The sequence below is a fragment of the Anas platyrhynchos genome, chromosome 2, assembly GCF_047663525.1.
Source record: "Anas platyrhynchos isolate ZD024472 breed Pekin duck chromosome 2, IASCAAS_PekinDuck_T2T, whole genome shotgun sequence".
NCBI lineage: Eukaryota > Metazoa > Chordata > Aves > Anseriformes > Anatidae > Anas > Anas platyrhynchos.
In genome coordinates, this window is record NC_092588.1 from 140300683 (window position 1) to 140321642 (window position 20960).

Sequence of the window (20960 nt, forward strand, 5' to 3'; positions counted from 1 at the left end):
TTTTCTTTTTGGTCAAGGGAAGACCTTTGTCAAGCAGACACGGCTTTCTACCAGAGCTGGGGGCTTTCCTGAGCAGTCCGTTTGGTACGTCCTTACAGTTCTCTGGAAATAAGGCTGTAATCTGTGCGGCTCTAAACACACGAATGTAAACATTCATCTCAGAACAACTTCAGTAAGCAGATTTTTCACGACCATCGTAATTTCAGCAGAGCGGCTAAGTATGCAATGCACCTTTTGCAATTGGCAGTTTAAAGTGATGTGTGTGCGTGTGAGTGTGTGTGTGTGTGTGCGTGTGCATGCAGGGGGGAAGGGAAACTCCACTGAAAGGCAATTGTTTACTCTTTCTAAATATATTTGGCTGCAGGTATTCTTAGCCTGGGCCTTTTTACAAGGAGAGGAAAACTCCGGTGGATATAGTAAACAGAGCTGAAATCAGTCAGTGGCCGCTCGGAATATTTAGCGACACGAGGGGTTGGGAGAGGGCATCACAAAAGGCAGGAATTAAAAAACTGAAAACCAGGCAGCGGACTGCCATCAGAAATGTTGACTTTGAGTCACACAGTAAACATTACATTGTTGCTTTGTTTTCCTTTTTTTTTTTTTTTTTTTTTTTTTTTTTTCTTTTTGATTTACGATAAATTATTCTCCCGGGATTGATCGATGAGTGGAATCCTTAAAATTTAATTTGGGGATGATCTAGTATAAATAAAATGCTAATCCAAAGAAAGAAACCAGCAATTATTCATCCTAAACTCTGCTGATTCAGCAACTCAATTAGAACTGCCTTTCTCAAGCTGCAAACTTTTCAGATTGTTTTCAGAGTTGCTGTGCCCGTCCTCCCCCCGAGACAGAGACCTTCCCCCGAGCAGCCCTGCCTCGACTCTCGGGCCTGCAGCCTTTTTTTTTTTTTTTTTTTCCCTTTCTTTCGGAGGGGCTGGGGGGGAGGGAGGGAAACAGTTAACCTCTTGAAGCGTATTTCCTCCAAATAAAACCAGTGAACTTACAAACGGAGAGGAAACCGTGGGTAACTCTGCAATAATTCAAAGTGTATGGAATCAGGAATTTTTAAACAGTGTTTTTAATTGAAAATAAAGCTAAAGCATGCTTTTCAACAGTGCAAATTTCCATAATTTTGATTTACTGCTTCCATCATCACAATATATTATACCAGCATGTCTCACCGAGGGCTAGACTCTAGAAGTCTGCCTGTTCGACTATTTCGATATTAAGTGCAAATATAGATAATTGCCTCTGATTGTCACGTGCAGTAGAAACGTTTCTGCTACATAGAGAGGATGGTATGGAAACAAAAAACAACAACAATCAAATCGCAAGAGATGAGGATAAAACCGGGCAGTGTGCTACGGTAGAAATGCCTGAGTTTTGGTGCCAGAGAGCTCTGAATAACATGGTATTCTCATTTTGGGTATTCTCGCCACTTATGGCCTCTCGTTTCACTTTCTGTGTTGTATTTACTGCTTTGCTATTTCCTCCAGCCAGCGTGAGGGGCTGGACCATAAATTGTACTGCTATCCGGGCAAATATTTTAGTTGCTTTGCAAGTTTGTAAGGGGCATGTTCAGACCACAACTTAAGTATGACATTAGTGGGTAACAGTAACCTTATTTAAGACCTCTGGGTGAAACAAAAAAGGCTTTCCAAATGCAAAGAGTGGCTGTACAAGTAAAAAGACACCCTTTACCAAAAATAGAATTCCACATTTATTTACTGGTTTCAGATGAGGCAGCTTTTCCCAGTCCTGGGGTCGCAGGCGGACCCCAGCCTTTGCAAACCGGAGAAAAACGAGTAAGTGCAACTGCTCTTAGAAAGAGACACCCCTACACCCGAAAACAAAGCTCCCGAAAAGTAGGCTGCTGCCACATTGAATTATAGTGAACCCTTACTGTGCAACCATGTAACTTAACAAACTTTAACTGAATTAACAGTTAGACTTCCATTTTCGAAATCTAGTGCATAAATTTAATGGCTCATTCTAATATTTATTATTCAACCTTTTGACATTTATTTGCAGCAGTTGAATTGAGGTACTGGTGCATTATTAGCATTTAAACAGTAAAGTGTTCCAGCTCTACCATAATAACTGAGTTTAACTTGAGTCTTTAGCCTGAAGTACTCTGTGGAATGTAACCAAAAAAAAAAAAAAAAAAAGTAAAAAAAAAAAAAAGCACCAACCAACCAACCAAAAACAAAAACAAATGAAACAGTAGAAAAATAAAAAAATAAAAAAGACCCAAAACAAAACAAAAACCACGGTTGTAACGGTAAAGAAAATAGTAATCCGGTTTCTGTCTTCACAATGTGATAAAACAGGATTCCAAAAGCGTGTATAGCATTAATGGGCTGGTACAAACCATCCTGCAGAGTTTAAAAACGTAAGAAAGTTAAAGGTGGTTCAAGAAAATATTTTCCAAACTATTTTATTAATTAAATTTCCTGAATTTGTGGCTAGGTGGAAGAGGTATTGCAGAACCGCCCAGCTGCCATTTCCATACAGGATGGGCCTTGTGAGGTGGTTGGGAATCCTTAGTGGTGTTTAAGGAATAAGCTGGCAACAAATCCCCATCATTGCCAATAATTAGTGATGGTGGACAGGGAAAATTTGCCATGAAATTAAATGGCCTTTTCACTGCTGATGCTACATTGCTGGCTACCCTTTTGCGTCTATTGTTAACTGTAAAATCATCCAGTGTTCCTTCATGTGTCTCAATTTTACCTGTAGGACGTGGGCTTCGAGCTGATTTCAAATTTGGTTTGACTGGAGGAGTCTGCAGTACAGGTCGCTTTCCCAAAACCAGTGTCCTGTAATTTTTTCTCACCCTCGCTCCAAATTTATACTCCCCATCCTCAGGTTTTGGAGTACCTAAAGTGCATGAGAGGACCTGACTCTGAGTCAGCGGGTTTAAGGAAGTGGTTTCTTTCTCAGTGCATGCAGAATCTTCCTTGGCTGTTAATAAAGCGTCCTGGTTATTACTCTCAGTCACACCGTAAAACTCATCCTTAGTATCATTGCACTCACACTTTAGCTTATGTGTTGTAAGGTCAGGCTCATACTCGTCGTTCGCACTGCTGTCCTCTATTTTGATTTTAATGCTGTGCAGGAATGGCAATGCCTTATTGCCTGTATCAGTGCACTGGAGCTCAGCTGCTGCTGCCCCTGGAGAAGCAGCATCCTCCTCAGGATCAGTTTGTAAAGAGGGCAAATCCGTGGCAAATTCAATACAATGAGGGATTTTGGAATCTTTCTCTGAATTTGCAGCCGCTGATGAAGAATCATTATTTAAGAACCTAGCAGCTATTGTATTGTTATCTGCACAGTGTGTAGTAGTTGCTTGAAGGCATTTCCTTGCCTCTCTGAGTATTCTTTGTTGTGGAAATGCATTGTTTGTCTTTGGGCTAGGTGAAGAGGCCCCCTTTGCAACACAGTTAATTGTTAGGTCAGTACTCTTGGCATTATTGGAAAATTCAGAGTGTGGGAATGTGAGCTCAGATACCCTATCAGCTCTTATCTCCGCGAAGCAGCTCCCCAGGCCGCCGGAGCAGCACAGCAGCGCCGGGCCGGCGGGAGCCCAGCCGGGGCGGCCCCACTCCTCCGGCGGCTCGGGCTCGGCTCCGCCGGGAGCGGCGCGGAGGGCGGGCGGCCCGCCGGGCTCCGCCGGGGCCGGGGCCGGGGCCGGGGCCGGGACCGTGGCCGGGGCCGGGGGCCGGGGGGCGGCGGCGGCCAGATGGTACAAGAAGTTGGCGTGGACCACGCCGGGCGGGTTGCAGAAGCTGGTGCGCCTGAAGCGGATGCTCTGCACCGAGACCTGGCTGGAGACCGAGCTGGAGTCGGAGTCCGAGGTGCTGTCCTCCTCCTCCTCCTCCTCCTCTTCCTCCTCCTCCTCCTCCTCCTCTTCCTCCTCCTCCTCCTCCTCCTCCGAGCTGCCCTCGCTGGACTCCGAGCCGCCGCTGCCCTCCTCGTCCTCTTCCTCCTCCTCCTCGTCCTCCTCCTCCGAGCTGCCCTCGCTGGAGCTGGACAGGCTGGAGCCGCAGTCCGAGTCGTGGGCGGCGCGGCCGGAGCAGCAGCTGGACTCCGAGTCGCTGCTGCCGCTCTCGGCGAAGCCGGCGGCGCCCGGCGGCACCGGCGGCCCCGGCGGCCCCGGCGGCGGGGGCCCGAAGCCGGGCGGCAGCGGCAGCGGCAGCCGCGGGGCTCCGCGGGGCCGGCAGGGCCGCGGCGCTGCCAGGGGCCGCCGGGCGCCTCCGGGGGGGCCCAGCACGCCCGCGGCGGCGGCGGCGGCGGCGACGGCGGCGGCGACGGCGGCGGCCGCCCCGTGGTGGTGGTGGCGGCGGCGGCGGCGGCGGCAGCGGGCGGGCAGGGGCGGGGGCCCGGCGGCCGGGAGCCGCGGCCGAGCCGCGGAGGAGGCGGCGGCGGCGGCGGAGGGAGGGGGGCGGGCGCGGAGGGGCGCGCAGCCGCCCGCCGCCGGCGCCGTTTCATAGTGAGCGGGGGGTTTGCGAGGCGCCCGGGCGAGGTCTGGGTGGCTGTGGCCAGTGTATTTACTAAAAATGTGAGGTAGGTGAGAGGCCGGCAGCGAGGCGGCGGCCCCCGGCCGCAAGGCTTTCCTCCGGAGCGGCAGCAGGGGCCGGGGGGGGTCGCTGAGCCCCAGCCAAAGTTTGTTCTCCTTCCAGAAGCCGCAGAAGGGGTCGGCGGGAGCGGGCTCCGGCCGGAGGTCGCTGGAGGCCAGAGCCCGGCCGATTTTCCTCCGTTTCGTCTTGAGGACGCGCTCGGTTTTGCAGGATGTGTACAGGGCTTCCACGTCCTCTCTGGAGATCAGGGTGCATTTGGCGGCGTGGAAGGCGATGGAGTTGATGGCTTTGAGTTTCCTCAACTCCTCCAGGTCGCAGTGATGCTTTTTGACTTTTAAATGATCCATTCGCTTGTGCACGGTAGTTCTCGGGATGTTTTTGAGCAGGTCTGTAAAAACCTGGGAGAGTGCAAACATTTGCTTTCCTTTAATGATGAGGTAGCCGAGCCTCACGCCATCCACCTCTTCAAAACCCGACTTCAGGTCTCCCATTTCGTGAATTAAATTATTCCCAGCATTTGCAGAGAGAGAGAGAGAAGAAAAAAAAAAAAAAAGGAAAAAAAAAAAAAAGAAAAAGCCACACACACACAATCCTCAGCCAGATGCTGTATTTGTCTCAAGGCATCCTGCTAATAAAATGTAACAAAGGCTGTTATTCCTGGTGAATGAAGTGCCAAACTTTAGACGAAATTAAAAAAGAAAAAAAAATAAATTAAAAAAAAAAAAAGCCCGTGAGACTACAATCGGTGTATAATCTTAAAAATCAGGTTTGCCAAAGTGTTTCTCTAAGTTGCTGCTGAAGATCAGTACCTGTTCCCTTTCATTCCCTGCTTTTCCATTGGAAACTATGATAATGGAATGTGAAGGGAGGAAGAGAAAAGAAATGCAGCTGCTATTCCCGCCGCTGCTTTAGCTACAAATAAAATGACAGAGTGAAGTGAGCTCGTCCGGAGACACCTTCATCAATTAATTCCCCTAAAGCCAACGCTGATTGGACACTCCTGACAGGTGATGCAATAAAAATTGATATTCCACCCCTTCCCCCAAAAAATCTCCCACTAATTAGCATACCCTTATACTGCCACCTCCCCTCCCAAAGTAAATAATACAGTTAGTATATAAATCTTTCTATTAAACAATCTGAGCTCAAATACGCTCAGACCTCTCAGACTTCCTCCTCGCTAGCTCCAGACGAAGGATTTGCACGCTTTTTCCCGTGTCGTTTCGTGTATTTTCAGGCTCTTTTGGCCAAACGGTGCTCTTTTGTGCACGCCGTGGTTTTAAAGGACATAAGTCTGATCGTGGCGATGGAAAATTCTTCGGTAACGTAACCGTTTTCAGCTGGTATTTTCTTCTGCATTGTGCGGAAAGCGAAGCTTAGCGAAAACGTGCAGAACAGCCTGGTATTTCCCTTCCTGGAGCTCCGAAGTTAAAGGCTCGGCTGTTAACGAGAGGGAATACTTACATTTTCGAGTTTCTCTTGATTTTCCTCTTCTGCTTAATTAGCTTTTTACAGCCGGGGACTAAGGTTATTTTGCTGCCTGGATATCGCGGGTCCCCGCACCGCGACACTGTACCACTTTTAACCGAAATCCTGCCTGTAGTATTGCGGGAGGGGGGAGGAGGAGGACGTGGGCTCACGTCAGACCCATAACAAAGCATAGATAAGCCAGAAATGTATACACTTTTCACAATTAACCGCGCCGGATCACGAGCTGGAATGCCCTATAGTCCCCGAGCCCACGTCAGGATTCCTGCGTGCTGATTGCTTCCAGCAGAGAAAGGAGAATGCGAAATATCCAAGGTGCTTCCAAGAGGCTTTACGTAATGACAAAAAAGTGCTGGCACACACAATGTACGGCTCTGCAACGGGCTAGGATGCTCCTGCCCTGCAGTTTGCATCTTCAGCTCGGGGTAGCCCTGCCGCAGCTTTTTGATGTTCCATTTACAGCAGCCCCCTAAAATCAATTCGGAGAAGCAGCACGCAGGTTTAACCTCTTCGGAGAAACGTGAAATTATTCGAGCGTCAGCCACGACGGTTTCGAAAAATGTTGCGATAGCTGCGTGCCTCTTCCTTGTCACGTTAAAATGATGCTCGCGGTTTGCACGTTGGGCGCTGCAAAAGAAAAAGAAAAAGAAAAAAATCACCAAGCTCTGCCGTGCATCCAGCGCTCAACTGGCTGCAAACACGAGCACTTTTATGTATCGCTGCACATCCAGAATTAGACATATCCGTGAGATTAATGAGACATCTCAGATTTCTGGGACTTGGCAAAAAAAAAAAAAAAAAAAAAAAAAAAAAGAGAGAGAGAGAGGGAAGGAGGAAAAAAAAAAAAAAGGCTTCAATTCCAAATGTCAATATCCACTCCGTGTATTGGCAACATGGTGCGGGGAGTTCGCGTTACCCCGTCAGGTAGAGCTAAAATAAAGAGCGAGATCGCCCTGCCAAAGAGGCAGCCTCGCATGCCAAGGCGAAATGCAGGCGAGCCCCCAGTTTCGCAGGAATTCTAGAGAGACCTGGGAATTTCGAGGAGTGCATCCGGAAATTGAGGAAGTCTATTGAAGGGAGCCTCTAACTCGGAGGGCAGAGATTTAGGAAAGTCAGCCTTGGACTACTGTTGCTCTCTCCGCGCAGATGTAAAAAATCGCCGCTGTTCAACTTAATCCATGTGTGCGCGAAACCGCGGTGGCTACTTCTCCCCTCGGGAAGCTAAGGAGAGCCTTCCCGTCCGAGAAACCGGAGCTAGAGCGAATTACATTTCGTCCCTCGAATTAGCAAAGGCTTCACTGGGTGGATCTCGTGATATTTCAGCCTTGAAACGCGCCCGAGAGGCAGCGGGGAACAATGCCTCGTCGCAGCTAATGCCAGCCGCCGGGGCAGCCGGCGCTGCAGCTGGCTGGAGCAGCGTGCGCCTTTCGGGAGAGAGGCATCGAGCCGTGCTCGGGGGGCTGCGAGCGAAGTTGCGAGGGAAAACAGCTGCTCCCGTTAAAAAGGAACCACCGTGGTCTTTCTAGAGCGAGAGACAATAAGGGTCGTTTCAAAATTCCTCCTGATGTACTTATACGCCGCCAACACCCCCCCCCTCCCCGCACACACACACACACACCACCCCCCTCCCCGCTGCTCTCCTCCCCCTGCTTTAAGGTTAAGGCTAGGGAGTCAACAGTGAGGGAGCAGTAAAGTCCGGGAAAGCTTTTCAGCAGACGTAAAAAAAAAAAAAAAAAAAAAAAAAAGGAAAAAAATAGAGAAAAAGAAAACAAGAAAAACACAAAACGCCCCCCCCCCCTTCAAAAAATAAAAAGAAAAATAAAAAAAGAAAAAAGAAAAAAAAAAGGGGGAAAAAAGCCCCTCTGGGCTGCAAAGCCATTCGTTTGCAGGCATTTGGGGTGCTTTGGGCTCCTGTGCGGGGGCTCGCAGGCAGGGCCGCCCGCAGTCCCTGCAGCTGACAGCCTGGCAGCGGGATCCGGCAACTATTTCAAAAATGCCTCCTTTTTGTTTGCTTCATTCCGGCGCTATCCAACGCCTCGGAGCAGGAGCGGCTATTTGGCCGAGCTCCGCTCCCGGCTAGGCACAGCCCTGAGCCTCCGGGTCGAAGGGGAGAGGGGCTGCGGGCGGTGCGAGCCGCCCCCCGTACTTACAGGCACCCGCACACCCTCTGAGCCGCATCCCTCTCCCCGGCTCCCCCGGAGCCCTCTGTTTCTCTACTTCTCCAGCGGGTTTTTGTGTGCGAGGCGAACCAGGCGGCTCTCCCCGGGCCAGCAGCACGCGTTTGTGCATCCGGGGTCGTCTTGGAGCCCGCCGGGGGAGAGCCTGATAAAGGGCCGCCGGGGGCCCCTTGCACACGCACACGCGAGGCAGGGACTTTCAGATGGATTTGCACGCACGCAGGGGAACGGCGATCAATAGCGAGCCACGTTTACGGCCGGGCTTGGGAACGCGCAAGGCGGCCGAAAGGATTAAAATTAAAAAAAAAAAAAAAAAAGAATGAAAAAAAAAAATCGAGGTGTCTGGTAGCAATTAGGTGCAAAGTTAGGCACTAATTTACTCGCTCGCAGCCTGCGTGGACGCCTGCGTGGCGGTGTGCTGTGCATGTGTGCGCGCAGCCGGCCGGACGTGTGGCCCTCTCTGGAAAACGAGGGAGTTTCTTTGTTAATTCCGTGGCCGGTGTCCCCCTCAGTCGCGATCAAAGATGCACATGATTAAAGGCATGGAGGTTTGGCTCGCCTTTCTGCAGATAAGGAGGCCCGGAGATGCCCGCTTTTGCCAAATCCACATGCATGCAACTCCGCGGAGTTGTGAGCACAGGGCACACACACACACACACCCCGGGACTATCAATCAAACGTGCTCCTTTTCACGTTGAGTAGCGTGCAATCTGCAATCTCCACTCTATAGGCAGTAGCGTTTCAGTCTTGAAGCTGTCTGGCCGAAGGATAAACCTCATTAGGAAAGAAAGAGAAAAAATAATATTCATAATCGCTCGCCGTGGACCTATTCCCATTTATTGGGAATCGCATACTTTCATTTTGGTAAACTTGTGTTAAAATATACGTGCTCGCGGGGAAGCGCTTAACCACATTGTTCCAGAAAGAAAATGCACGTAGCGTTTGAAATGCTCCTTTTACGCGATGTTTTGATTTATTTTCATAGGATGATTATGTTTAAATACCAGCGCAATTCAGCCTGACCTCTTCCTTCTGCAATGAAGTAATGCACACACCATTTACAGTCTTTTAAACGTGGAGTTGGGAAATGCAACAGCGATGTCCACCAGCAGTTGTACTAATGGGGAGAAATCTTTTGAAAATCTTCAGGAAAACCTAAGAGGTCACGTGCATTTTCACACTAGGATTGCCACATTATTAGAGTCTTATTATTATTTATTATTATTTGTTAAGTGCTGGGCCACGTCTCCAGGTATTGACAAGCATTAAATAAACCTTTTGCTTTCCCGGCTCTGGGCAGAAATATAGATTGCAAATGAGAACTTCTTTTCTAGCCCTATACCCTGCTTTTAGATATCGCTGTGCATATTTTGCTCAAGGAGGACACAGAAAGCAGCTAGAGGCTATCACAAAGAGTCCAGTAACGTAAATATAATAGGGTCAAAGAACAGTATAATGGGATCCTTCTGCTATTTTAAAGTCAGCCAAATGTGACTGTAGTACGTAAAATTTGCCGTAAATTCTGGTGTGACAACAAATGAGAACGTATAACTAAATCTCCTAAAAATGTAGGACAAAGAAATGCCAACCATCAGCCCGAACAAAAAATCATAATCTGGCCAACACCGCTATGCCTAGGAGTTTCACTGGGTATTTTCTTTTCCCTTTTTTTCCTTTTTCCTTTTTTTTTTTTTTTTTTTCCTAAACAAAGCGGCAATGTCGAATTCTGCCGAGTGCTTTTTAAGTTGTAATTTATCCGTGGGGGCTGGGGCGTCCCTTGCGCCTTCGAATTTTGTGCAAATTTTAATGGTCGCGAGCTAAGGCTATTTCTTGAGCTTGCTACTCCCGGTAGTTTTAAAATACTTTTTTAGCAGGAGTTTCTGGACACATACTACATGCCATGTTGTTTACTGACCCATAATCAAAATGCAGTGACCTTCTACCCTTTTTTTGCCCCTTGACCCATGCTGAATTCAATGCAGCCTTTATAAATTTGCAAATCCTTGGACGTAAAGGGGATTTGGTGAGGCTTTGTTCTGAAAGGCTCCTAAAAGTTTGCATTTTTAATTAGACAAAGGTAAAGCAACAAACATTGGGAAATAAGATCCTCTCCTGCACATAGGTGATGGCTCGTAATTTCTCCGCCAGGGAGCTACATCCTAAAAAACGTACCCTGCGAAGGGACAAGGGGTTGCGAGCAAGGGAGATCAGGAGGTTATGAATTGCACCAAATTAGCAATGTGGTACAAATCACTTCCATGACGTAAGGGCCGGCCAGGCCGCAATCTTCCGGCGCTCCTCATCTCCAAGGACTGTGCGGATCCCGGTGACCCGGGGAGAGGCAGCGATTTGAGCTGGAGCTACAGGCACATTCCCTTATCTCCTCCGCTATCAGTCAGCTTAAAGGACACCGTAATTATGATGGTGATAAAACAATGCCCGCTTATGTGTGCTGAATAAATAAAGGATGTTTACAGCCCTAGAATGTTTCAATTCCAATTAAACGCTATCAAAGAGAAGCCCCTCTCCCCCTTCTCCCCCCTCTCTCCCCCCCCACGAGTCCCTATTTACCTTGGGGGCTGTAATGCGGCCCTGTGAAAGGAACCGGCCTTCCACTTTGCCTGGGGAGGGGGCAGGGGAGACACCAGGGACCCTGGGGGCTCATTTTCCAGCCGGGAAGGGGGTGCTGGGGAGGGAGGGGGTGGTCCCGGCCCCAGGATGGGCTCACCCAGCGCCCTTGGGTGCTGGGGGCCCCGGGGTCGCGCCCCCCCATGTGTGTGTGAGCCTTGGAGATGGGAGGCTGGAAATCCATCCCATTCACCGAGACACCGGGATCATTGCAAATATTCATTGTATCAGCAAATCTCATCATAATCAGATTAAAGCAAGGGTTGGTTGGGGAGGGGGGGGGGTGGAGGGATTGCCCGTGTGGCTGGGTGCTAAACACCGATTGGGCTACAAAGGAATCGGAAAAAGGGATCCCCTCGGATCTGGTCGCAAGGGGAAAAAAAAAAAGGGAAGAAGGAAAGAAAAAAAAAGGAAAAAAATGCCAGTTATTTTTTGCAAGAAAGGAGACACTGAGATTCTGCATCCACCCCCCGGGGAGTGCATTCCTCTCGGAGGTTGTTCCCCCTCAACCTTCATGGGCAGCACCGGCCTGCTTTTCGCTCGCCTCGTCCGAGGGCAGAGCTCGTCTACATTTCAGCGTTAAAATGCCTGTTTTATTCGGCTGCCCGGGGTAGAAATGTTTATGTTTGGGAGCAGAACCCAGCCCCTGCCCTGCTCTGCTCCGCTGCCTGCGCTCAGGCCCAGGCCCCCGCTGCCCTCAGCTCCCTCGGAGGGTCCCAAACGTGGCCGTTCACCGAGGCGGGGGGCTCCAGCCTGCCACAACGTGCTCGGCAACTTAATCTCAGGCTAAAAAAAAAAAAAAAAAAAAAAAAAGGAGAGAGAGAGAGAGCAGGGAGCGAAAAAAGCGCGGCACACACAACTCTCCCGACGGCTGCGGTTCACTTCCGAGGTGGACCGGGCATTTTAAAGCCGAGGGGAAGGCGTGCGTGTGGGGGCAGCCGGCAAGGCACGGAGGTAAGCGGCTCGGCCTCGCCTCGCCTCGCCCCACCGTGCGGTAACAAAGGCGGCCGGCACCGGGCCCTCCTCCCCCCCGGGCCCGGCGGAGCTCGGGCTCGGGGCGCCGGGGGGACGAGGCGAGGGAACGGGCACCGGGCGCAGCGGATGGGGCCCGGGTGGGTGCTTCGTGGGGTGCTTTTGACGTGTTTTGGGGTGGTTCTGAGGTGGTTTGGACGTCTTTTTGGGTGTTTTGGGGTGCTTTTGAGGTGTTTTGAGGTGTTTTGGGGATGGCTTTGAGGTGTTTTTGACGTGTTTTGAGGTGTTTTTGTGGTGTTTCGAGGTGTTTCTCTGCCGCCACACGCTCCCCGGCTGCCGGGAAGGGGGAGGCCGGGACCGTGTGGAAATTGGCGATTTCTTGGCGAACGCCATAAATCGCGGCGCGGAGCGGGTGGGGGCGGGGAGGCGCGCACCGCCACAAAGGGCGGCCGGGCAGAACCGCGCCACACCGCGCCGTGCCCGGTCCCCTCCACACATTTCTCCTCCGGGGCAGCGCCTTCGAGCCCCATCACCCCTCTCCCCATCGTCCCGGGGCCGATCGCGGGTTGCCGCCCGCCGCCGGGTGCCGCCCGCCCCGCGGAGGCGCCGCCCGCCCTTGGCGCGGGGCCCGGCGGGCGCTGACCCCTCACCCCTCCCCCTCCCCCCCCGGGCCGCTCTCCTACCCACAATTCCCCGCGCCGGCCGCGCTCGTGCCGCGCTCGAGCCTCCGGTGCCCGCCCCCTTCCCCCCCCCCCCCTCCCGGTTCTCCTCAGCGGCCGCCCGGGAGCCGCGGCGCTGAGGGGCGGCGGGGACGGCCGCGCCTCGGGGCCCCGGAGTTTTTTTTTTTTTTTGGGGGGGGCGAACCGTGGCTGAGGAGGCCCCTGGAGGGGGTGTGTGGGGGTGCGGGGAGTCTCCGCCTGTTGAACATCGCGGGCGCGCTCCCGTTATACCGCACCTCTCGTCAGCGGCTTTCGGGAAATGAGACGTGACGCTAATCAAATCACGCGGGTGTAAACATTTATGAGTTAAATCCTAATATTATGCAATTATTTAAATCGAGACGCCGTGGCGGTGCCTCTGTGTGTGCGTGTTTTTTATTTTTTTTTCTTCTTTCCCGTCTCACCCCCCCCCCCCCGGCTGAGGGAAGGAAATGGCGGCGGGGGGACCCCCCTGAGGTGGGGGGGGGGTGCTGGGGACCGTCCCCGGCGCTTCCTCTCCCCTCTGCCGGCCCACGGGGGTCAGGGAGGAGAACAATGCTGCTGCGCGGCCTTTTGTGTGTGCAGCACCGTCCCCTGAAGGGAGGAGGCGAGCACTGCAGCGCCCAGGTGCGGCGGTGGCGGCGGCGTCTGTAGTGCTTCCTCCTCTCCTGCTGGTAGTGCTCACGGCATGCGGGCGGCCGGGGCTGGGGCTGGGGCTGGGACCGGCGGTGGTGGCGGTGGTGGGGTCAGGGCGGCGAGCAGGAGGCCCTCGGGCTGCCCCGGAGCCCGGGATAGGCTCGGCGGAGCTGCTGGATGCGGGCCAGCCCGGTCACCCCCCACACACACACCACACCACCACCATCACCCCTCTGCAGCATAGGGAGCTGCGGGAGGGAGAGTGTGGAGGGTGAGTAACGCCTGGGGGGGGGGATGCTGAGAGAGGGGCTCCGGGGGAAGCAGGGCGGGGAGGTGCTGCGGGCCCCCAGCCCCATTGTGGGCAGGCCGCTGCCTGCTGCAAGGAGCGGGGAGCTCCCGGCCCTGTGCCCCCCCCTCCACACACACACCCCGAGGCAGCCGCTCCGGGGGTTTTCCAGGCAGAAAAAGGGTGAACGAGGAGCTGCTGCGGGGCTGGGACTCGCCTGTGACACCGGAGCCGGGCGTGGAGGAGGATCTGCGCCCGGGTGGATGGATGTAGGCGAGCGGGACGCCTCGCAGGAATGGAGAGGAACAGCTCCGAGCCGCAGGATTTGGAGTAGTCAATGTAGCCCAAGTTGGGAAGGAACTCGTCTTAATGGTCTGTTTATAAAAGTGAAGATTAATCCGATTCATTTAAACACCGTGAAGTCTGGATTTTTATTTTATTTTTTTTCCAAGTGATTGCTGTATGTCGGTTTTAAAAAATTGTTTTATAGGAAAAGTGTTTGTGTCTTTTTTTTTTTTTCCTAAAAAATAATTGCAAGTCAAACTGTTTCGGTGCGCCACTCAGACCTGCAGTTTCTCCTGTGTTAACATAGAGAAGAGCCGACTAACTCCATTTTCAAGAAAATTTCCAACAAGTGCCCTTGATCTTCTAAGGGGAAAAAAAATGTGTCTTTGCACGTTGTTTCTTGAAGCTTAAATTAAAACGGATAGGGGCTTGTGTTTGATGACGAAAGGATTTCTAGAGAACTTTTTTTTTTTTTTTTTTTTTTTAAGAAAATCCTTTCTAGGAGAACCGTGCTTATTTTTAGTAAGTTATTTCAGAGTTTGTGAGAATTGATTTGCAAAGGTTAGGATTGATGTCTAGCTATTTTTTTCTAAACGTATCACCAAAAAAAATTACCATTTTACGTATTCTGTGAGTAACAAGTAAAAGAAGTTAACGGATGATGTTTACAGATAGCACCTAGCTGAAAATAATTCTCAAGTGACTTTCCCCCCACGCACACACTTGGGAAGTTGCATGCTTGCAGTCATTGTTTCAGATAATACAGTTTGGGACTTCTCTTTCACTCTTTGTAAACTTGCAGTCTTTTGTGGGATTCCTCCAAATAAAAGCCCGATTCAGTTCGGATGGTAAAAAGCAGCTATGTTACTCGAAAGCCGAAGATACAAGAAATAGTTAATAGGAAAGCACCGCTCTGGTAATATCTCAAGGCATTAACTTTAAAATCGAGGGGAAAAAAAAAAAAAGGAAAAGATTTTTTTGGTTTGCTTCTCCTGCTTGAGTATTCCGGAGATGCATTTACTCTTACTTGCTGCCTGGCAATTTTCAAAAGGTAATTGCAAATTTCGAAAGCGTCCTTCAAAAAGACATTTAATGCTGTTGTATTTCCTGAAACAATATATTACTACTGGAAAACTATTTTATTGAAAAGGAAGATTAAAAAAAACAGGGAGAGACCGTTTGTTGCCGTTATTCATTGCTCTTTATTTTGTTTTTGTGTGGAATGCGTTGACGTGTTTCGTATATTAGATATATATTTTTTTTTTCACAAAGGAGCATTGTTGTTACTTTTAATTGGGAAGTACCACGATATAAAAATTACCCACATTCCCGACTCTGAACTACCATAGTAAGATTGACAAAAAGTGATCCGAGGCTTGCGCGCTTAATTCGCCAGGAATGTTAAGCTTCCCAGATACACCCTATGTGGTCAAGTTAGACTTTCGCTCTTCGAGAGTTTTTAATGGTCAAAATGGTAGAAGAAACGTATGTATGTATATATGTGGGGAATTGAAATTAGATGGTAACTAGCAGTGGGAACAGAGCTCACTGATCGAAAGACTTTTTTTTTTTTTTTTATTGCATTTGGCAACCTCTTTCTTTCAGAGACACAATACAATTAATTAACATATTCTGGGGCGTGTTTTTGAGATTGGGAAGTGGTGGCCCCTTGTTGAGAAGAAAACACTTTAAATAAAAAAGTAACATTGTTGTGTCCAAATGGTACTGGGAAAAGCAGAGTAGGATTGCTTATACAGCCCACGGATGCGGTTGATTTACTCCAATTTGCTTTAGCATATAACAAACCAGCTTTTCCTTTCCCACGCCTATATTAGTTATATGTGTTTTGTTTATACAAATCCATCTAAAATAGGTCTGTCTTTAAGGTATTTGATGGGAAATTCAGCATGTCGTTTCTCGTATTTATTGTGTAGTACAGATACGATTCCTGAATTGAAATCAAATAAATGTGACCTGTGACACGATACAGTATCACACTGCTGATCATAACACAACGAACACGAAAAAAGGCTATTAATTTATATGGAATGTTAATTTAGCAAATCCTACACGGAGGTACGCCTATGCAAGAAAAGTAATCTGAGGCTTGGTTTTGGTATGATGCGACGTAAATGTATTTAATAAAAATCCAATGAATTAATACATACCTCATAAAATCCAAACTTTGAAATGAATTATTCTTTAAAGAAGAGCCTTATGTTATGTTGAAGGCGGATATAATCTAAATTCCAGAGTTTACTAACCCAGCTTTTCAGGGCTTAATAAAACATTAATATTCAATATGGTTTGCTAGAAGTTTATTTCAGGTTCTTTTGTATCATACTGTAATTATCATTACTTTGACTTGACTCACATAAAAATGTGGTTAACATTTAAATGCCTTTTTAATGTAGAGAATTATAAATTAACTGTCACATTTAAATCTTTTAACTTCTATCACTTAGGGAATGTTAAGTCTTTTAAAAGGAAATAATCACTGTGCTTAAAGATATCCCGTGCTAGGATCCCTTATTTAGAATTTTGGTTTGAGATTGTTCATTCAAAGAAAATCCCTTGTTTCATGTTTACTGTAAACCTCAGTCTGAAATTAACATTTAAATGCCAACATTAGTAACAGAAGCAGTACTTGAAAACCACCAATTTTATCCATTGCTGCTAGTTAAGTGGAATTTACCAAAGTCTCCAAAGGTGATAATACAATTAAAAACAAGAAAATGAATACAATAGTTGGTGAAATTACTTCCCCCTTTCTTTGCACTCTAAGGAATTACAAAATTTGTAATTATGTTCGCACAAAAGAAAAGAGCACAACATATGAAGAGGCATGGTGTCCAGGAGATGCACTGACGTGACCTTTGATGCTACTACCTGTACTTGCATAGCGTGTAAATATATAACACGCAAACTCCCAGTGAAGAAGTGACTGCGTCTTAAATGTTAAAAACATTTTAATTATTCAGTAAATTGCACTTGGATAAGTATTAAATACAGATTTGGCCATTATATTAAAGAATAGAAGGGAAAAGAAAACTTTACTTAGTATAATTTAAGAGTAAGCCTGGAAAGATGCATTAACATTTTTAATATGGGTTCTGTAGACGTGCTATATCCTTCAAAATTGAACATGGATAGAAATAATTTGTTAGATCCAAGGCGGACTGTCATTTAAAACACACTACGTGCAAAGGTCAACACACAAGAGTCGCATTCTATTTTGTGTAAAGTGACCATTTTGCTACTGCCTTCCCGGGAATGAAGCAAATGCCCACGATTAGAACGTATTTCAGTGAAGACTGTTAATGATTTAAACCCAGAGAAACAAAAGGCAGACCAACATCAATCTATTTTAAATAGATAAACAGGAGATACATTATTCTACATATTGAGAATTGCTCGGTTACTGCAATTTGCCCAGCCTCAGTTGCATGTTTAGCTGTGCAGCATGTATCCTTTCGCTCATAGGTAAAGATCAAAGCTTTCTCAACAAAGACCCAAACTGAAAAAGAAGTAAAAATGGCTGTGAGAAAATTGCTTTAAAGAACTTGCTGTAAAGAAGCAAGTTTTCTCACTCTGCAATTCCAACTCCAATGTCAGTGCATGTTTTCTAATATAGCATGCTTTTTTTGTAAAATCTGTGCTTTTCGCTGTTGTTGTTATTCCTGGAAGACTCCTCTGATGATTATACCCAACTGATAATGTGGTTTTGTAAATGAAAGACTTTTTCTTGTTCAGTGCTTTGTTTTATTCACCAAACTTACAGTGATTTTGCACATTACAGATAAAAAATAGTGGAATTTAAAGCAAGTATTTCAATCTTAGCATTATTGGTGGAACTGATCAGTTGGTAGTAAAAATTTAAGGTGAATACCTCTTTATTTTTGCTAATGAAGCTAAAGTGCTATGCAGTAAAGTATGTTAATATTTTCTTCAGGAATCCCTTAAACTCTTTAAAACTATTTGCATTTGGACAGTGTAATTTTCACTCACTCATGCATTCATCCTACTTGGAAAAGTTATCTAAAAATATGAATTCATATAATCTTGTTGCATGTTTTTTATAATCAAACTTGTTTTGCTCCTAGGTTTTGTAGATTTCTTTTAAGACAATTGGATTTTCTCCTTGCATTTAGATTAACAATGAAATTATTCATTCTTACTCACTGAATTATATTCCTCTCTAATTATTTTAATCTCTTATATATCACTATAAGAAGGACAGGCTTCTTTTTTTCAAAAAGAAAATTGGCCTTCTGTGTCATGTCAATGCTTATTAAATACTACAATCATAAGAACATATATGCTACAAGATTTTATGTTCTGATTCCATAGCTGTTACAGGCTTAGCGTTTGCAGTATTTATTTAGTGGTAATGCAGTTCTTTTCCTATTTTGCATTTCAAAGGTCTCCTCTAAATGATTGTTTTACAGAACTATCAAGAGGTTATCTAAATTTTTCCATCAAATATTACACAGTACCATAAGGTGGTAGTCATGGAGTTTCTTTCAGTCCATGCACATTCTTTGTATTGAAATAATTAAACATAAATCCATAAAAAAATACAAAAAAAATGTTTTATTAAATAATTGAATGTATTAGGCTTGACTGAATTTTGACCAAAGCAAAATTTCAGGATCTTCACTACTGAGCTGGTGTTACATGGTGTGAGATTAGAGTATTTTTATTTGAAAACCACACAGTAGGTTTATCATGAATATGTTCTTGTTGCCTCGGTGCGGCTTTAATCAAGTTGTTGCGAAGTGATTAATTTTTTCCTTGGTGATGTTTCTTTATAAAACTTAAAATTGAGATTCAGAATTGCTAACATGAAGAAAAAAAAAAAAAGACCTGGGAATCGTACTAGTTGCTTTTCAAAGAAGATATTGCAGGAAGACCTTCTCAATGAATTAAAAAAAAAAAAAAGCTGTGAAAAAAAAAAAATTACAATTGTTTGTTATAATACATGCTTACTATATGTATAAATTTATCCAACAAATTAAAATATACTTAATATATTTTCATTTTAAAAGGATATTTATTTTAATTTACCTGTCAGGGAAATAAAGGACAGATTTGCTGCTGTACCATGATTTTTTTTTTTTTCTTGTCAGGGTTAACAGAATCATTGAGAATGCTTTTTAAATTAGATGTCATTTTCTTGACAAGAATGAAGAAGGGCTGGGACACTGTATCTATCAGCTCCAAATAATTTGCGTTTTTTAAAACACTAGGATATTGCTTTATTTCCTTACAAAGTAATTACTTGCACCTGCAATTTTCAGGGTATTCTTAACAAGCTTTAAAAGTAATAAAAATAGTGTTGTAAGTATGTTTTGTCACATAAGTAGTTTATGTTCAAATTTGTATTCTTCACTGTTGAGATAGAACATTCTAGTGTGGGGTAGGGTTGTTTTGAGAGCAGTATCTGAATTATTTTATATAAACTGAAACATACTAAGTTCCAATCCACCCCTATTTTTATTTTTTTTTTACATGTGCCTTAAAAATTTCTAAACTGCCAGAGATATTAGAAAAACACATTTACAGAGAAATGTGTAGAATGTGTCTGAAATGGCTGTTATTCACGTATTTGGTTGGGCCCTTCATATAGGAAGCTACCTCCCTCATTCCTTTTTCCCTTGCCCTCCATTCTTCTCCTAGCTATATAATTTCACTCAAAACTTTCAAGAAGAGAAAAGAGCTTGACCTAAGATACCCTGCATACAAACTTGCAGACTAAGATGTCTCTAGAGGGTAGAGTTGTGCACATCCCACCTCTCCCTTACGCATAGTTTTTCTTCGTACTCCTGTACGCAAGTGCAGATGTTTTATTAGTTAACACTGTAGAAAATACAACTAGCCCTGCGTGTATATACAGAGGTCTAGGTAGCCACACGTCCAGGAACGTACATAATTCAGCAGTGATTTGCACAGATACTGCGTTAACTATGTCGGCCTTGCAAAATCACCACCACAAATGTACAGACCACGTGCAAATGCTGCTCGTCTGCCTTTTAGCATGGTAAGATAAATCACTTGCATCTTCCTCGCCCAACACTAAATAAATAAATAAAACAAATAAATAAATAAATAAAATACTGGCCCCGGGGCAAGCGAGTGAGCAGAATTTTGCAAGGCTGCATTTCATTTCTCCGTGCCCCTACCAATCGCCACAATTAGTTCCTTCTGCTATAGGCGTACCTGCTCACAATGGCGAATTGAAATGAGAGATTGGCTTGAGATTTTCCTCCCTGCTGACCACCTCGGCTCTGCCAGGTTTAATTTTTGTTTTCTTTAATTAAAAGAGACAACAGAATTAGAATTATTTTAGGTAAACGGAATGAATAACCAACCCACCCACCCCAAAACACACCCGAAATCCCCCCCCGCGTGGGAGCAGGGCTGGGAGCTGGTGGCTTTTGTGTGTGCCTGCGGCCTCCCCGCTCGCCCCCTGCCCTAACCCCTCGCTGTCGCTGCCGGGGTGGCCACGCGTGGCTGCACCCACGCAGGCTGATTTTGGGAGCAGGAAGGTGCAATTAGCACCGCAGGATTTAGTTATCGGGCTGTCGGAGGGGAAGGGAGCGGAGCGGCACCGGCTGAGGCGAGGGAGGGCAGAGGAGGAGGAGGGGGAGCGGGGCAGCGGCGAGGCCCGCCGAGGGGACATAAACAGGACAATAAAAGTTGGCAGCGGGGAGGCGTGAGCCACGTCGGGGGGAAAATAAACAAGATAGTAAAAAAAGAAGAAAAAAAAAAAGAAAAAAAAAAAAAGAAAAAAACACAACCACGATTTCTGCCGGCTGCGGCGGAGGAGAGGAGAGGGGAGGGCGGGAATGGGGGCGAGTCCTCCAGTCCTCCTGAAGGGGGCATGAGCAGAGTGACATCGCGGGTGGGAGCGGGGCGCATGTCTGCCACCTCCCCCAGCCCACACGGCGGGGAGGGGGGCAGCAACAGGCCCGGGCTCGGCAGGGCAGGGCGGGCGGCTCCGCGCGGGCCGTCCCGAGCCGCGCCGAGGGCTTGCGGGGCCCGGCCCGGCGCCGCCGCCATGGCTCGCCCGGGGGGGGACGCCGAGTGGCAGCACGCCGAGGTGGGTGGACTGAGCCGAGCCGAGCCGGGGCGGGCGGGGAGGGCTGTGGGGGACACGGGCGGGCCGTGCTGTGCCGGGCCGGGCCATCAGGTGGCCGGGCGGGCCCCG

At 47.5% G+C, this 20960-nt stretch overlaps 2 protein-coding genes and 1 long non-coding RNA gene across 15 annotated transcripts in view; 1 reads left to right on the forward strand and 2 right to left on the reverse strand.

Moving 5' to 3' along the window:
* Positions 1–783: 783 nt before the first annotated feature.
* On the reverse strand, positions 784–8515 carry SKIDA1 (SKI/DACH domain containing 1). Of its 3 annotated transcripts, none has more exons than XM_072033693.1 (2): positions 8219–8515; positions 784–6695 (listed from the first exon to the last, which is right to left on the reverse strand). In XM_072033693.1, the coding sequence occupies exon 2, from the start codon at positions 5069–5071 to the stop codon at positions 2441–2443; it is 2631 nt and encodes an 876-aa protein (XP_071889794.1). In that variant the 5' UTR covers positions 5072–6695; positions 8219–8515; the 3' UTR covers positions 784–2440. The 3 variants fall into 3 exon arrangements, with proteins under 3 accessions (XP_071889794.1, XP_071889792.1, XP_071889793.1); XM_072033691.1 differs by having other exon boundaries at positions 784–7590; XM_072033692.1 differs by lacking the exon at positions 8219–8515 and adding an exon at positions 7097–7723.
* Positions 8516–11693: 3178 nt separating this feature from the next.
* MLLT10 (MLLT10 histone lysine methyltransferase DOT1L cofactor) overlaps positions 11694–20960 on the forward strand; it is a 127278-nt gene continuing 118011 nt past the window's right edge. For 2 of the 9 annotated variants that reach the window (XM_027450646.3, XM_072033689.1), the window contains exon 1: positions 20602–20852. In XM_027450646.3, coding sequence (XP_027306447.3) covers positions 20634–20852 — 219 coding nt within the window. In that variant the 5' untranslated portion in view covers positions 20602–20633. Of the gene's footprint in view, positions 11828–20601; positions 20853–20960 lie in introns of those variants that run through there. The other 7 variants (XM_027450648.3, XM_027450649.3, XM_038175383.2 and 4 more) reach the window with 6 other exon arrangements.
* On the reverse strand, positions 16775–20689 carry LOC106019478 (uncharacterized). Of its 3 annotated transcripts, none has more exons than XR_011807027.1 (3): positions 20554–20689; positions 19970–20060; positions 16775–17267 (listed from the first exon to the last, which is right to left on the reverse strand). It is a non-coding gene; the product is annotated as an uncharacterized lncRNA (long non-coding RNA). The 3 variants fall into 3 exon arrangements; XR_003495197.3 differs by lacking the exon at positions 16775–17267 and adding an exon at positions 18424–18692; XR_011807026.1 differs by lacking the exon at positions 16775–17267 and adding an exon at positions 18424–19825.

Excerpts from the sequence above, each read along its gene's own strand:
- SKIDA1 (XM_072033693.1), bottom strand. The coding sequence starts at position 5,071 with ATGGGAGACCTGAAGTCGGGTTTTGAAGAGGTGGATGGCGTGAGGCTC.